The sequence below is a fragment of the Gekko japonicus genome, unplaced genomic scaffold (genome assembly GCF_001447785.1).
Source record: "Gekko japonicus isolate JY-2015 unplaced genomic scaffold, Gekko_japonicus_V1.1 scaffold1668, whole genome shotgun sequence".
NCBI lineage: Eukaryota > Metazoa > Chordata > Lepidosauria > Squamata > Gekkonidae > Gekko > Gekko japonicus.
In genome coordinates this window covers 147,808-165,958 of record NW_015167101.1, presented here as the reverse complement: position 1 = coordinate 165,958, position 18,151 = coordinate 147,808, and the positions used below count along the sequence as shown (strand labels likewise).

General features: G+C 38.4%; 1 protein-coding gene across 1 annotated transcript in view; it reads left to right on the top strand.

The window, feature by feature from the left end:
- Positions 1-18,151, top strand: part of DOCK4 (dedicator of cytokinesis 4) — a 208,119-nt gene that overhangs the window by 80,059 nt on the left and 109,909 nt on the right. Inside the window, exon 13 of the mRNA XM_015412932.1 lies at positions 11,535-11,660. Coding sequence (XP_015268418.1) covers positions 11,535-11,660 — 126 coding nt within the window. The remainder of the gene's footprint in view (positions 1-11,534; positions 11,661-18,151) is intronic.

The following is an 18,151-nucleotide window of genomic DNA, read 5'->3' as shown; positions in this document are numbered from 1 at the left end:
AATATAATAATGCCCCTATATAAATCAATGGTGAGACCTCATTTGGAATACTGTGTGCAGTTCTGGGCACCACACCTTAAAAAGGATATTATAGCTTTGGAAAAAGTGCAGAAAAGGGCAACTCGAATGATAAAAGGGTTGGAACACTTTCCCTATGAGGAAAGGTTAAAGCGCTTAGGGCTCTTTAGCTTGGAGAAAAGACGACTGAGGGGTGACATGATCGAGGTTTATAAGATTATGCATGGGAAAGAGCAGGTAAAGAAAGAGGTACTTTTCTCCCTTTCTCACAATACAAGAACTCGTGGGCACTCCATGAAACTGCAGAGCGGTCGGGTTAGAACGGATAAAAGGAAGTACTTCTTCACCCAAAGAGTGATTAACACATGGAATTCACTGCCACAGGAAGTGGTGGGTGCTACAAGCATGGACGGCTTCAAAAGGGAATTAGATAAGCATATGGAGCAGAGGTCCATCAGTGGCTATTAGCCACAAGGTATAGCTAGGGGCTCTGGGGCAAGTGATGCTCTGTCTTCTTGGTGCTTGGGGGGGTCAACAGTGGGAGGGCTTCTAATGTCCTGGCCCCACTGCTGGACCTCCTGATGGCACTGGTATTTCTGGTCACTGTGTGACACAGAGTGTTGGACTGGATGGGCCTTTGGCCTGATCCAACATTGGCGTCTCTTATGTTCTTATGTTCTTAAGCCTAAGAAGAATGTTTGGACATTACTTAACAGTTTAATTTACCAGTTAATATATCACTCAGCTTTCTCTTTCTCCCACTATATACCCCCCCCCCATTTTTCCTTTTAAGCGAAATACCTCCCCTTTTTAGGAGAGTCAATAAAATCTTTATTTAAAAAAAAAGTATTATAAAGCATTTGGTTCAATCTTAGGACCATCATTATTGGAAACTTGCAACAAGGTTATGTCTTCTGGAAAAATGCCCGATACTTGGAAAATGGCTAATGTAATTTTACTTCCCAAAAAAGGAAAAGACATTACAGACCCAGCATATTTTAGACCAATTTCATTATTGAACAATGATTATAAATTATTTACAGCTATGATTGCAGCAAGATTGAAAAACATTGTAGGCCAATACATACATATAGATCAAACAGGTTTTGTTCCTACAAGAGAAATTAAGGATAATATCTGTAAGACTCTTAACCTTATACACTATGGTAAGCTACAAACAAATTCAAACTCTCTTATATTCTCTATTGATATACAAAAGGCTTTTGATTCTTTGGAAATACCTTATTTACAAACCTTATTAAAATATATGCAATTTGGCCCTAATTTTTGTAAAACAATTCAAGCAATATATGATAGCCCAAGAACCAAACTTTTAATTAATGGAGTTAAATCAAACAATATTAGTTTACAACGCGGGACATGACAGGGTTGCCCACTCTCCCCTATTCTTTTTGTATTAGCCATGGAACCTTTGGCGTGTGCTTTGAGAGCTAATCCACGTTTTGAAGGAATTAAGATTCAAGAAAAAGAGTTCAAAGTTAGCTTATTTGCGGATGACGTGATTTTATATGTTTCATCTTCTGAAGACTCATTACAAAGAATTCATTCTATACTAGATACATTTGAAAGAGTTAAGCAAAATATGATTATATGGGCCCAAAATGTAGGTCATAATATTACTTTGAGAGAGTGGGACCAGATACGGTCTAAAAAACATTAAAATGACTAAGGCAGTATCATATAAAGAAAATATGTATAAGATGTTTTATAGATGGTATATTACACCAGGTAAACTGTATGACTGGTATAATATAAATGCATAGTTTAAAGTAATGAAGTTTTTGGTATTATTAATCTCTTTTAGTTAAATAGAAACTATGGTAAAAAAGATAAGAGTATACAGAAACTTAAGCAAAATTATAGAAAGTGATTTAAGAAAAATTTTAAATATGGTAATAGAGTTATAAGAAAATATACTGATCTCTTTGTATGTCTTATGTATGTAAGTGGTTGTTTGTTTATATGTTGTATGTATGTATGTGTATAATATGAGAAATAATAAAAGTCTACCCATGGGTACTTAAAAAAATAGATACATTTGGCACAATTGCTGTACTTAAAGTTAACCCTACTAAATCACTTATATACCCTATAAATTTAACAACAAAAGTAAAAGAACTAATTAAACACCAATATAAATATAGATGGGTGGATTATCATATGCAATATTTAGGAATAAAAATACCTCTTGAGTTGAACAACCTCCTTAAAATAAATCATCTAGAGACCCATAATGAAATAATTAATCAATTGAAACACTGGAATACTAACTCATTCTCCTGGATGGACAGAATAAGCATTCTACGTTCCTATATATTGCCTAAATACATGTAGTATTTTCGTACTATTCCTATATCTTTCAGAACAACAACTTAAAATATGGCAAAAAGATATCAATCAGTTTTTATGGAACTTTAAGGCACCTCGAGTCAAGTTTGCTACTATGCGCAGATCACAACATAAAGGCGGCTTAGCAATACCAGATCTTCTTCTTTATTATAAAGTAACGACATTAGCAACAATAGTGAGACAATATCACACTCAATCATCCCTTGACTGGAAATGGATTGAAGAAGCCACCTCAAAAGCTCAAGGAATTCAGGAATTAATGTGGAAAGACAGAATCCAAGATATGTATACTTCAGTTAATAATCCTTTCCTATGAGCAATGCTTAAAATTTGGTATCAACATAAGAACAAAATAACTACACCTTTTTCACAATTAAATACATTTTTAGGTCAAACTTGCTTTTCTCCTGCAAAGGACCCTGAATCATTTCTCACCGGGAGATCTGCGAGAATAACAAGATCTGTAGCTATAATTCATAAAGGTCAACAATGATGCAACGCAGGGGGGGGGGATGGTGTTCAGAGGCACTACAGGAAGCGCCAGCACACCATCACTGGTCACAAGACCGGAAATTACCACCAATTTAGCTGGTACAATTTCTGAAGCCTTCCGCCCCCTGTTGGATCAGCTGATGAATCTCAACAAAAAGTTTGATGATTTGCAGAAGGAGTTGAAGGAGACCAAAGACAAATAAAAGAAGACAGTCAAAAAGCTGATACAGGTTGAAACTAAGACCATTGAGATAGATCAAAGAATGGACATTGCTGAGAGTGAAAGAGCTTCTGAAAAAACAACAATTATTACAATTGCAAGTCAAAAGATCCTTATATGTTTTAAGTTTTCAAGGGGTACTGGAGAAAAAAGATGAAAATTTTAAGCAAAGCATTGGCCCCCTTGATTAAAAGCAAACCTGAAATATTGCAAGCGGACATAGACAGGATTTATAGAACCTATTCAGAGTTTGTAAAGAAAAATAATCTTCCAGGGGAAATATTTGTTAAATTGGCAAAAAGATCAATAAGAGACTTGATACTCAAAGCATTTACTGCCACAACATTAAAAATCCAAGAGGAAGAGATAAAAGTACTGAAAGATGTACCATATGAAATACGTAAGAAGAGGAAGCAATACAAGAACATTACAGCATTTCTCCAAAAAACAATGTCCAATTCCGATGGATTTTACCAGAAGGACTTATATTCAACTACAAAAAGAAGGAAAAGATTGACTCTCTAAAGCCGAAGCATTCCTGAAGCAGCATCAAACTCCAACAAAAGAAAAGAAAAGAAGCAGAGGAAAAGAAGGCAACAGAAGAAAATAGCGACTATCAGGCATCAACCACTGACAGTTCTTCAACTACTTCGGTGTCCCTGGGTGAAATATTTGACTCTGATTTTGATTCTGATTTGGGAGCTGCTGCACCCAGATCCTATAAGGTTATAATCCCCTGGCAGAAGAAGAAGAAGAAGCGTAAAGACAAGAAGTCTAAATGAAGATCTAAGATTTCTCTATGTCAGAACTTAAAGAATTTATAATATGCTCATATGTGATTCTAAAATCAAGAAACCTTGTGTTCTTTCTATTTGAATACTTAATACTTAGTAATTAAATGATTTATTGTAAACTGAATATATAGGGAAATACCCAAAGCGGTAGATCGTTACTATACCTTGCTACTCTGAATTTGTAGTGTGTAGTTTTTGTAGTTTGTAGTGAAAAGCAAAAAAAAAAAAGTATGAGCTTTTGTGCGCATGCACACTTTTTCAAATACATTGGAATGGTAGGTAAGGTTCAAACTTATAGACAGGGGCTGAACAACAAATTAACATGTAACATGAAGAAGATAGACAGGCACTGGCTTCCGGTCTGGCTAAGATGGAGGACTGAAGCGTTTCGCGATCGTGCGAAGCGAGCGACGGCCACTTTCGACAGTTTGGGCAATATACAGCCCAACGCATCACTCCCCAGCGAGGGGGGGGGACAAGCAGGCAGCAGCGCCCTAGAGGGAGTGTGAGGTTGGCGTAATCCAGCTTCGGAAGAAGCTGAATTGGGCTTTGACCTCCTCCCACGAAGAAGGCAAGTGCCAAGCAACTCTATAGTGGCCGATCGAGCCGGGCTACCGGCATAAATTCTTCGTCAGCAGACTTCTTTGAAGAAGGACAACAACTGTGAGTTAAAAGAAACAATGCGAAACCCGTTTTGAACGTGCTAGATAACAAAAACGTGCTGCTTACCTGAACTGAGTTTGGAGTCAATTTGAATTAAGCGGTTGAGCGGAAAATGAATAGTAAATCCCAGAAATCCGATTCCGGAGAGAAAAAAAGTTGATTGAAGCCTTTAAAAACTGTAAAAACGCTTATTGTTTAACATTCCTGTGGTGAAGATGGAGCCGTGTGCGCAACTGTAAAATCGAAACTCACGAACAATAGCGTGGGAAGAGCAGGCTGGTGTCACAAAGAAAGAGGTCCGTGTGAAACATCCAGGAAGTTGAATTCCTAGACGGGCATTAGCGAAAGGAAGACAGTGGAACTTTTAAAGGTGCCGGACCGGAAGTGAGTTTTATGCGGAAGGAAGGGCCTGCAAAATACCAATCTGACCTACTCTACATGAAATTACCATAGAGAAGTTGCGCCCGACATTTTGAGGAGGACTTCAACTAAATTTGCTTTTTTAATATATTTCTAAGGGTCTTTGGAAAGCGTAAACAGAGAGGCATGGAGGACTAAATCTTATCATCTAGAAGAGTGCTTTATCTTGCGAATCTGTGAATTGAAAAGAAATCGCCAAGACGGAGACCAGGAGAGGCAAGAAAAGAGCCGACTCAGACCCAGAACTTAAACCAGTTGTGAGACCTAGGATTGGATCTACTTCAACCCCCAAAATGTCAAGCGAAAGAGAGAAAAAAGAGATGCAGGCCTCCATGGAAGCAATGGAGAAGAGAATGACAGAGGCAATACAAGCCATGGGGGAGCAGATAGAAAAAACATTGGGGGACCAACTGGAGAAGCAAACTCAGATTCATCTGAAACATCTAGAAGAAGTCCAAGAGAAGAACATAACAGCATTGAAGGAATTGGTTACTACAGAAATAACTTCAATCAAGCAAGAAATGGAAGGAGTTAAGAAGGATGTTCAAGCAAATGCAACCAAGACTACAGAGACAGAGGAGAAGATACAAAAAATAGAAGAGAAACAAGATTCTTTGACTCAACAAATTACAAGATCAGAGACAATGATGGAGTTCAGAAGGATGCAGACTCATCTGAGATTCAGAGGCATTAAGGAAACAGAGAATGAGAACTTAAAAGAAAAAATGATGGAAGTGATAACGGCTTTTCTGGGCGAGGAGGAAGGGTCAATGGACTCAGACTTTGATTTGATTTATAGAGTGAACTCCAGAATTGCAGAAAAGAAGAATTTACCAAGGGATGTAATTGTACAATTTGTAACAAGATCAATAACAGAGGAGATATTCAAGAAGCAATTCAACGTCCCTTTTGTAATAGAGGGAAACAAAATTATGGTGATGAGAGAACTCCCAAGAACAATACTGCAAGACAGGAAAAGGTATAAATCCTTGGCGGACAAACTCAGAGCTTTGAGCATCAGATATAGATGGGAGATTCCACAAGGTTTATCCTTTACGTATCAAGGTGGGAGGATTCAGATCAGATCGATGATGGACTTTTATAAATTTAAGGCGGACAATGCGGACGTCTTTGGAGAACTTTAAAATAAAACGCATAATGGAGTACAAATTGTTGTCATGGAATGTTAATGGATTAAATTCACCAAACAAGAGGAAAAGAATCAATCATTGGATACAGAAACAGAAATGCAACGTGATATGCTTGCAAGAAACACATATTAGAAAACAGGATATAAAATATTTAAAGAATGCTTTATTTGGAATTGAATTTTGTTCTGCGGCCTCAAACAAGAAAAAAGGAGTTGTGACATATGTGAAGAAGGAGTTACAACCTACAGAAATTTTTAAGGACATAGATGGCAGATACGTGGGTGTGGAATTAATGATTCAGCAGAAAAAAACATTGTTGATCAACGTGTACGCACCCAATGGAGCAAAGGAAAAATTTTTTAAGGATATAACTGACCAATTACAACAATTGACTTATGAGCAAGTTATTATGGCCGGAGACTTTAATGGGACAATAGATCGTCTAGACAGAAAACCACAAAAGGACAACGAATTCAGCGGAAAATTGCCAAAGAATTTTTTTGAATTAGTTAAGCAAGAAAAATTAGAAGATGTTTGGAGGAAATGGAACCCGATGCAGAAAGACTTTACTTTTTATTCCAATAGACATTGCTCTTTTTCCAGAATTGATATGATTTGGATGTCTGAAGAATTATCAATGAAAACACATAAGACTGAAATTTTGCCAAGATGTAATTCAGATCACAATCCGGTGGTATGGAGTTCCACAGAAAGGAAAAAACCCTTTCTGTGGAGGATTAATGAAGACTTGTTGGATAAGAAAACGGTAATTGAGATGTTAAAGGAAGAAACGAAACAATTCTTTCAACAAAATTTAAATAAAGAAACACCGATACAGATTGTATGGGATGCTTATAAAGCGGTGATGAGAGGAATTCTCATCTCGCAAAACGTGAAGCAAAAAAAGGAAAAACTTCAAAAACAAACAGAAGTGTTAGAAAAAATTGCTCAGAAAGAAAAGGAATTAAAAAAGAAGCCTGGAAAAAAGCAAATTATTAAAGAATTAAAGTTGCTGAAGGAACAACTGAATGAGACTTGGAATCAGGAAATGTATTGGAATTTAAAGAAGTTACAACAGAAATCTTTTGAAGGGGCGAACAAACCGGGAAAATACTTAGCTTGGCAACTTAAGGCTAGAAGAGAGAGAAGAATGATAACCAAAATAATAGAAGATGGAAAAGAGTTCGTTGATCCTAATGGAATAAAGAGATGTTTCTTCAAGTATTATGCTAAACTATTCCAAACAACTAGAGTTGATCTTGAGAAGATTAAAACATATTTAAAGGAGATTCCACTACCAAAAATAAGTAAGGAATACAAAGATTTATTAAATGGTCCAATTCAAAAAGAAGAAGTGATGAAGGCAATAGAAGAGACAAAGTTGGGGAAGGCGCCTGGGCCGGACGGATTTACAGCGAAATTCTACAAAAAGATGAAAGAAGAAATTTCCCCGGTCCTGGAAGCTTTAACCAACGAAATAAGAGAAAACAAAAAGGTGCCGGACTCATGGAAAGAAGCAATTATTTCTTTGATTCCAAAGGAAGGACAAGATTCAACAAATGTAAAGAACTACAGGCCAATATCTCTTTTGAACAACGATTATAAAATCTTTGCAAAAATTATTGCAGAAAGGGTGAAAAACTATTTACAAACGGTAATTTCTGAAGATCAAGCGGGCTTTTTACCCAAAAGGCAGATTAGAGACAATGTAAGAATAGTAATGGACGCAATTGAATATTATGAAAAGCACCCAGAAAAAGAAGTAGCTTTTCTGTTTGTTGATGCAGAAAAAGCTTTTGACAATCTTAATTGGAATTTTATGCACCAGATGATGGAAAAGATTGAAGCGGGACAACATTTTAGAAATTGTATTGAAGCTATCTATTCTGAACAAAGAGCTAAAATAAATGTGAATAAAGAACTGACAGATAACTTCAAAGTACAGAAAGGAACAAGGCAAGGTTGTCCGTTATCACCGTTATTATTTATCTGGGTATTGGAAATACTTTTACAAAAAATACAGTACGATCAAGAAATAAAGGGCTTGACACATAAAGGACACCAATACAAATATCGAGCATTTGCAGACGATGTAATGTTTATGGTGGAAAACCCAACAGAAAAATTGACATTGCTTTTTCAAAAAATAAAGGAGTTTGGAGAATTGGCCGGCTTTTACGTAAATAAGAATAAAACAAAACTTATATGTAAAAACATGATCAAACAAAAACAAGTGGAACTACAAGAACTGGTACAATGTGAAGTAGTTAAAAAAACAAAATACCTTGGAATTGAATTAACGGCAAAAAATATAGACCTATATAAGAATAATTATGAGAAATTATGGACTAAGCTGACTCAAGATTTTAAGAAATGGGATAAAATGAACTTATCACTGATGGGAAGAATATCAGTTATAAAAATGAATGTCCTACCACGTTTGATGTTCCTGTTCCAAACAATACCAATTCTGCATAAAACGGATTTGTTGGCCAAGTGGCAACAAGAGTTGTCAAAATTTGTTTGGGCAGGCAAGAAACCAAGGATCAAAATGAAAATACTTTGTGATGCCAAAGAAAGAGGAGGTCTACAAATGCCAAATCTTAGACTATATTATGAAGCGGTTTGTCTAACATGGATGGATCAATGGGTGAAGCTTGAAAATGACAGATTGTTGGGGTTGGAAGGGCATGATTGTAGATTTGGCTGGCATGCATATTTATGGTATGACAAGATAAAAATGGACAGTTTTTTTAAACTTCACTTGGTGAGAAAAGCTTTGTATATGGTATGGACAAGATATAAGAAGTACCAGAGTGACTTAAGACCATTGTGGATTGTACCAGTAGAAGTGTTGATATCTTACTCAAGACAGCGAGGTAGAGACTGGTTGCCATATAGAGATTTAATTAAAAAAGAGGGAACAGAGTGGGTAATGAAAAAGCAGAATGAAATTGAATATGAATATGAGTGGTTGAAATATATGCAGATTTATGATCTTTTTAGATCTGACAAAAAAAACTATGGTTTTAGAGAGGAAAAAAATGAAATTGAAAAGGTATGGGAGAGTGGAGGAGGAAAAAATATTTCTAAAATGTATAAGGTGTTGTTAAAATGGTATACTGAAGATGAAACTGTTAAAGAACAAATGTTAAAATGGGCTATTAATATGAATAAGGAAGTGGATATGGAAACTTGGGAATATTTGTGGAAAAACTCTATTAAGATCTCGACATGTACTAATGTTAAAGAAAATTGTTATAAGATGATGTATAGGTGGTACATGACACCTAAGAAAATTGCAAATATGAATCAAAATATGTCAAACAAATGCTGGAAATGTAAGAGGCATGAGGGCTCATTTTATCATATGTGGTGGACTTGTGAGAAAGCTGTAGACTTTTGGACAAAAGTCCACAATGAAATGCAAAAAATACTGAAATGTTCTTTTAAAAAAGCACCGGAAATTCTGCTTTTGGGACTCAAAATGGAAGAAGTCAATACGACTAAAAAAACTTTACTCTGGTACCTGATAGTGACAGCGAGAATGATTTATGCTCAGTTTTGGAAGATAGAAAAGGTACCAGAGGTTGAAGAATGGATACAAAAAGTTCTGTTCATGGCACAAATGGATAAGATTACAAAAAAACTGAATAACAAAGAAGACGATGAGTTTTTTGGAGAATGGAATGACTTTAAAATTTATCTGGAAAAGAATTGGGATGTGAAACAAAAAAACAAAACTTAATATGTTTAGATCAATATTAAGTCAAACGATGTTATCTTTAGATTGTAATGATGAAAAACTGATATTGTTGATGATATGAAGTAATTTGGAGCAGGGGTGGAAGCATTGTGGGAAGCCATTGGAGGGAGGGGAGGAACTGGGAATGGGGTAGACAATTGATAGAATGAAATGTTTTATATGTTGTATTCCTGAGAAAATAAAATTTGTTTACCAAAAAAAAAAAAAAAGAAGATAGACAGGCACTGAGCAGCAAATTAACATGTAACATAGTGAAGATGTGCAAAGACAAAACTAATAGCAAGCTAAGGTTGTAAGGTCAACAGCTGTAAAGCAATAAATATGTCAAAATAGCAGATAAATTTGTAAAAGTGTCTTTTCTAATTGTGGGAAGTAAACTGATACTCTCCATTCTGTCCTCTCAGGTGTGGGGGTCACTTAACAGCATTTTTTTCTTGTTTTGAGGTGGATGCAGCAAAACCTCCCAATATTCCTTGCATTACATTCAGTATTCTAATATACTATTCTGAAAAAGAAATAAACTAAAATACAGAGGATGTATAGTCCTTCTAGTTGAGAATACATATGTGAGGACTGAATGAGTTAGGATATGTAACCAGATAAGAAACCAATATCCCCGTTGAGTCCTGGGGAGGTTTTTGTTCCAAATGTTGTAATAATTTGTAATTCAGCAGTTTCCCTTTCCATTCTGTTCCTGAAGTTCCTTTGTAACAAAACAGCTACTTTGAGGTCACCCATTGAATGTCCTGGAAGGCTGAGGTGTTCTCCTACAGGTTTCCCAGTCTTGTGATTCCTGATGTCTGATTTGTGCCCATTTATCCTCTGGCGTAGGGTTTCTCCTGTTTGTCCTATGTAGAGGACCGAAGGGCATTATTGACATTTAATGGAATATGCAATTTTAGAAGATGAGCAAGTGAATGAACCTCTGATGGTATAGTTGATGTTGTTAGGTCCAGTGATTGTGTTGTCTGGGTGTATGTGGCAGCAAAATTGGCATCTGGGTTTATTGCAAGCTCTGGTCCCAGTCTCCATGTTCAAATTAGATGTTGAATTATTGTGGGTGAATAGTTGTTTGAGACAGGGGGGCTGTCTGTGTGCAAGAAAAGGTTTGCCCCCCAGTACTTGTGAAAGAGAACTGTCATTATCCAGTAGAGGTTGTAAGTCATTGACAATATGTTGAACTGTTTTGAGCTGAGAGCTATGTGACCACTAGTGGTGTTTGACTTGGGTTATGACCACTAACCCATCTTTGTACTTTAATGAATGTAATATACAGTTTTGAGCATATATAGTTGTGAATTGTTGATAATCTTCCCTTGGTGGGTGTTATTTTTGGCTGTACTTGTACACTAAGGGTTCCCTATTGTCTTTGACAGTGTTACTACTGTGCCTGATAAATTCCAGTGTCCATTTTGTTTGCAATTTTTCCCAGTTTCTGGATTACTCTCTTGGGAGTAATAGCCCCAGGAATATAGATCCTTAATCTGCACCAAGCCTGTGGCTCTGAAAATGTGCGCCATTTTTCTGATTCTCCTGAGGGCGTTTCTATGTCAACATGGTGTTTCTATATCAACATGTTCAATTAATACGTCCCACCTTTCTCATCTGTCAGTTTTCTATCATGTTTTCTTACTTTATAGGCCTGGCTGTATCTCTTCAACTGCTACATGGAGACATTGAACAAATCAGAAGGGAGTATACATCCATGTTTACCCATGGTATATCGATAACAAGGAAGCTGGGTTTTTCCAATATTATCATGCCTGGTAAGTTAAAAAAACAAAAACAATTCATGGCCTTTAGAGGGGTTCTTTAGTGGGTCTAAGGCATATAAAGCCATATTGTCAGCTGCTGTTGTGCAATAGGCCACGTGCCTTCCTTATTCCACATCTTATCCTATAAAAAATAAGGGCTGTGACAGTCTGCATAAGATGAGTTTTTCTGGACTGAAATAAAGAGAATCCCCACTTAGAGCATACTGCAGTAATAGTCCCTTGATTGTAGAAAGTGGTGTATGATGATAGGAAGATTCACATTTTACTCGGATTCCTCTTATCGTTTGGTATTTTGTATGTGCAAGTATTTGAGACTATTGAGACTAAACTTATTGTCTGTGCAGTTAAAAGTTGGTAGGTAAAACCGTAGGGAAAAGGAGTCTGTGGCAGGTTAAACAAAAGAAAACAGATTCAACCTAAGTAGCAAGCAGTTGTCTCCCAGGGAAGCATGTTTTTTAATAAAGAATTACTTTTTCCAATATTTCCCTAAATTTTAACATTCTACATGATGAAGAGTGAGATTAGCTGATTCAGATATATTCCAGTACAAACAATATTAGCCAATAAAGTGTGTTCTGGTATATTAAGCTAAATATTATTAAACTTTCAGAGTTAATTCATTTTTAGTTCTTTTTCCCTTTAGGCTTATCTTTATCATAGTTCCATCTGACTTTAAGGAGTTTGGGGGCAGCTTCTCCCAAATTAGATTCAGAGTCTTCTTCTGAGGAGCTGCCCGCGGTAGAGCTGTTTCCTGATCCAGTTCTGCTGTACTGTTCTTCTGCATTGTTCTCCTCCACTTTTCCTTCTTTTTTGGTTTTTTGGTGGTGCGCCAAAAATGCTTTAGCTTTTATAACAGAGTCTATTTTTTATTTTTTCTCTTTGAAGTTGAAGATAAAACCCTCGCAAAATTCATCTGTAGGGAGTGGATTTTTTCTGTAGAAATGTTGTCAATTTTTTGTATTGTTGTCTCGTCTTTCTTATCTCAAATGGAATGTCTTTTAAAATTCTTATTTCTTCACCTTGGATTTTTAGAGTAATCCCGTTAGTCACTTTGAGTATAGCATCTCTGATAGACCTTTTGGAGAATTTCACAAATATTTCACTAGGTAGCTTATTTTTCTTGATGTTGTCTGGATAAGTCCAGTAGACTACATCGATTTCGCTTTGTATAAGTTCCGCTTTAAGGTCTACTACCTGTGCCTAGGTGTGACTTAAAATTTCCTTCAGGTTTTCCCTTTTTTGTTCCGGAATACCTTGAAATCTCAGGATAAATGATGATTTTTCCATTTGTAGTTGTAACAGCTGTTGTTTATGAGAGACTATCTCTTTTTCCACTGCCTCCAGTCTCTGTTTCAACACTTTCGTCTTAGCATCGACTTTTCTCACTGACTTTGCTGTATTCTCTGTTTTTATATTGACTTCTTTTAGCTGTTTTTGGAGAATCTCAAAGTTATTATTAAGATGAGTCATCTGGTCCAGTAGGGGGTGCAGTGGTTAACATGCTTGGAAAGTCTATGGTTGCTTCCTGTTTGGAAGCTGACACTGTTGAGCTGGCAGTTCCTGAAGGAGAAGGTCTTACTTTCAGCACCATTTTTTTAGTCCGATGAAGGATTGTTTACATTAAGAGAAAGTTCAAAAAAGTATCTGTAGGTTTATTCAATCACAATTTTTAACCAATCAGCACTCTATTTGTGCTAAACAATGCTTTTCAATCAGCTTCCCCCCCTCCACCTCTTACAGTTGCTGCTTTTTTCCTCCCGGGATGAGACCAGCTCAGTTCCTTCCGCTTTTGAATTTAAAGGGTAGGGGGAAGCTGTCCGCTTAGATTTTTGTCTGGATTAAAAGCATATGGATTCACTCTTCATCGGCTGCTTGCTTCAGTAAGGTAGGGAGACCTTTAAAGTACATGGTTTCCTGTTCGCCTGTCCCGGTGTGCATTTCTGTCACCATTGCTGGTCTCACAGCGGTGGGACCTGTTGGGGTAAAGAGGAGCCTCAATCCCTCGGCTGTGGCCTTGGGAGCGGCACCTTTCACGCCCCAGGCTACGGGCCCCCTGCAAGGGCCCGGGGGGGACCAGAATAGTCCGGTACCCCTCCCAGCCACTACGGTGACAGGTCGTGTTCATTGGAGCTCGATGAAACGCAACCGTCAGTGATTTGCCAAAACCGGAAGCCCCAGGGAAGCATGTTTTGATATTGAAAGGTGAAACCAAGGGTTTAGGTTACCATGATAGGAAGTAAGAAGATCCAGTGAGTAGTGTAGCATAGCATTAAAACATTTGATTTTAGTTCCCTGGGAGGCAGCCTAGCCTGAGTTTTCCTTGCTTAGACCAGGAATATTTGGCAACTGTTCTAGGAATTGTACCTCTGGCAATCAAATAGATGGTATCTATAAATCATTAAATCCAGACATAGCAAATACTGGCAGGAGTCTGCTTTTTTTCCTGCTGCTGGGTGTCTTGGGGACCATTACACATCTAAAACCCAGATTTATACAGTTATATTCAGTTTTTGGAGGTTTTGGGGGTTTTCTTAATCCTAAAGTTCTTCATTGGGTTATAGTAGCTAGAAAGTATTCTGTTTGGGAGTTTGTGTGTATTTGTAAATAACACTTCGGGCTAAAAAGTTAATCATCTGTCTCTTATTCTAACCATAAAACCATTCAGATGACACAGTATCTTCTTTACAGTGCCAATAACAAAACATCAATTTGAAGTTCAGCACTCTTCATTGGCAGTCAAGACTCAATATGTAAATAAAACTTTCTGACATCTCATCTAATAATATGAAGATGCTCCTTCTCCCCCCCTCAAAATATGTTACAAGAAAAAAAATCACAAGACATAAAGCAGTAAATCTGGTTCAGACATTATAATTTTGCAAAATACGAACGCTAGCTGCTCTTGAATATTCTTTCTATTATTGCCAACTTTCCCCAGCTTTATATTGGTGCAGTCTGTAATTTAAGATAATGATATCAAGCACACTGGAAAATGATGTAGCTGATGCTAACGAGTAACAGCTTTCCCTGAACTCCAGGCATTCCCATTAGCTGTATGCCATTCTTTGCTAGCAGTGCATGATACAGCAGCCCTCTGCTGTGCATTGTCGCATTTTGTTCCAACTGCTATAAATAATCTTCCCTCTTTTGACTTCCCATTGTGAAACAAAGTGGATGCGCTATGCCACTATGAAAATGCACATTACAGTCAAGCCCTGTGTGATCAGCCACAGCAGACGTCTGCTGCTATAAGGGACTGTGCTGCTTTGGGTGAAAGATTCTTTTCTTATGTATAGATTTCAGCATGGTGTTTCATCAGCTTGGTAATTGGCTGCATGCTATTGTTTGCATAACTGCTTGAGTTTGGTCATGTCTTCTAGTGTGGCAAATGAGATTTTTATTGAATGGTGATCATCGTACTTCAGTAATGACAAATTTCAGCTCTTGTAGAAAATGAACTGCAAAAAGAATGCCTTTTGATCCACAGCCCTTCTAGTGCCTTGATCCATAAACCAACAGAGAGTTGACTGGAATAAGATAGCTTCTGCAGAATGTTTTGAAAATGCAGCCTTAAATATGTCCTCTGGCTGGGAATCCTCTCCTGATAACTGTGTCACTATTAAATTATGTGGGGACCACAGACTACCTTAGCTCATTTTCTATGCAATGCTTTTCCAAGAACAAAACAGCAATTAGAATCCTGTGGCTGATGTGGTTCCAACGATTATGACAGGTTTCCTGTCTGTACTTCCATTTTTTAAAATCACATATGTTTAATTCATCTAAGACCTTAAGGATAGCACATGTCATTCTAGGCTTTATCCATCACAACATCCCTGTCAGTCCTAAGCTGAAATAGGTTGAATGATTAAGGTTTTCCAACAAGGTTTTCATTGTTCATTTGAACCCAGGTCTGCCCAGTCTGACACTCTCTGAACCAATTTGCCACACTAGCTCCTTTTCCTTGTGGTACTTACTTCCCTTAAAATGCTGGTTCTTGTTCTACTTCTTATTCTTCTCTCTAAGCATCCAGATGAGGTCCAGATCTTTATCCAGTAAAGATCCTCTCTCTGGTCTAAGCCACAGGAAGCAAAATTAAATAAAAATTATCCTCTTACATCAGTGCAGCACATATTCTGCGTTTCTGCTTAGGAAACTGAGCAGTTAGCACACCACAGTTCAGTTGCTGGATATTGAGCACCATCTACAGGGGAGTATTTTTATCAGACTTTGCTGAGGGGGAACTGTACATGATTTAAATTCTGTTTTGCTTAAGTCTTTGTGTCATTTTTCTTTCTGGTCATTTATTAAATCTTGAACCATAAGAGCAAAAAGAACATACATTGTCAGGTCTTTCCAACTGAGCTGCAGCTCTATTGTTTGTTTGTTTTTTTAAATAGGCTAGTGATTTTCAAAAAAAATTTTGAAGCTTGGAGATTTTCAAGGTCTAACAGTGTGTTAATAAGAGTCATGAAGTTAATTAGCTGTCACTTTATATATTTAGAATACATTTCTCATTTGAGTTCCTTTGCTTAGATTTGTGTTTATGCAACTGAAAAAGTGAGATGTTGTTGTCCATAAAAAATCCCTTTTGCAGTGTGTGTTATTCAAGAAAATAATGTTTCATGCTTTTTCAGTTCTCTGAGTGATATGAATTTCCACAGGCAGCCCTTTTATGAGTTCTGTTTTCTTGTGAGGACAAAGTAGCAGACACATAATTGTGTGTGAGTGTGTGTGTCTTTTCCCCCTAGCTGGGACCTCAAATACTGCTTATTATACAGAACAAAACACTACAGAAGAATCAGGAGAAAGCTTCTGAGTAAAGAACAAGCCTTTCTCTCTCTCAGATCTTCCACTCAGCTTTAGGCTATGACCCTCAGTTGCCCTTCAGCTTGTGCCTCTGGGCATGCCCAGGCCATAAGTACCTCTACACCAGAGGACAAACTAACTCATCCAGTTCTTATTCAACTGCAGCTGGCCAGCTAGCAGGATCATCACAGCTTCCTTCCCTCCTGCCTGATTGTTCATAAGTATGAAAGCTGGTGACTGGGGGTGAGGTGCAACAGCTCAGTCAGTCTGAAATGTATCAGTAGCATAGATATGCAGCCCTCCCAATGTGTTTACTAGCCAGATGCAACTTTTTCTTTCTGCTTCACTGGCTACAGTGAAAAGTGCGTGCCGTAGTGAACAAAATTTCTCTCCTGTGGTACACACAGTATAACATAAGACCCACCAGCCTTTCAAGCCATTGTGGAAGTCATCAAGCTACACAGAATCCTACAGATGGCAATTTCTTCACTGAATGTAATACAACAGTATTGTTTGAGCAGCAATGGCCCCGGTCACACGAGCCGAATATCGCGGGGGGGAGGCGTGGCTGTTTGCCCCGGAGCGAACTACCGCGCGGCAGGCGGATCACACCTCCCACCGACGTCCCGTGGTTTGGGGGGAGGTGCCGATCATACCTCACTCCTGCGGTGCAGCAAAGAAGTGACGCGGCAGGGGTTTTTTTTCTAACCGAAGTGTGTGCATGCGCCATTGGGTGCCTGTGCGCACCCCATGGAGACTTGGGGGGGGGAAGCTTCGCGACGGGACATGGGCGGGCACCGGATGCCACGAGTTACCACCGGAAACGTGATCAGACACCCGCCCTTGCCCTGAGGTTTCCGGAGACTAGTACCTCGGAGGTACTAGTTTTTTACAGCACATTTTCGAAGGGAAGCCTCGGGTTCGCCATGGGAGCTCTATGCTTCCCAGATGTTGTGGTATGATTGCGGCCACAAAATCCACCTATCTTCCGTCTTTGTAGCGTGGCTAATACTCTGTGTGACCGCAGCCTATAATACTCTTTAGTCTTTACAGTCCATGGCTTTATGCTTATTCCAAAGTCTATAAAGTTGAATTGCAGACTTCCCCACCCCATTTAACGGGGCTTTTGTCAGAAAGGTTTTTGATTGTGTTAGGAATTGAAAATATGTTTAAGGCAATATAGTTAACTAAACCAGGCCTGAAAGGCAGCAGTCTATTACAGTTTTATGATACAAGGGGAATATGACTTATATTTCCTGCCCTTAATTCTTTCTATTTTTAAAATCTTTGCATTTGCCAGAGTTATGGAGCTCATTATAAAAAAAATCCTAGGTCCTTGCCACACGGCAGGGAAAAAAGCGCCCATAGCACGGCTTTTAAAAGCCGCACCGAATTAGAGATGCCGCGGCGGGATCCCACGGATCCCCTGAGCCGCGGCGCCGTTGCTCCCTGGCACGATCAGATGCCGGGGAGAAAGCGACGGTGGGAAGGGGAGGCTGGCGAACTGCGCATGCTCACACATGCGCAGTTCGGCCAGGAGCCGGGGATGCGCTGGCGCAAGGACGCGCCGGCGATCCCACGGCCGGGCTTGAGGTGCTCTTCTCCAAAGAACCACCTAGGTAGGTGGTTCTTTTTTGGTGCGGGGTTTTGGGCGGGAGGGACGGATCGGGGAC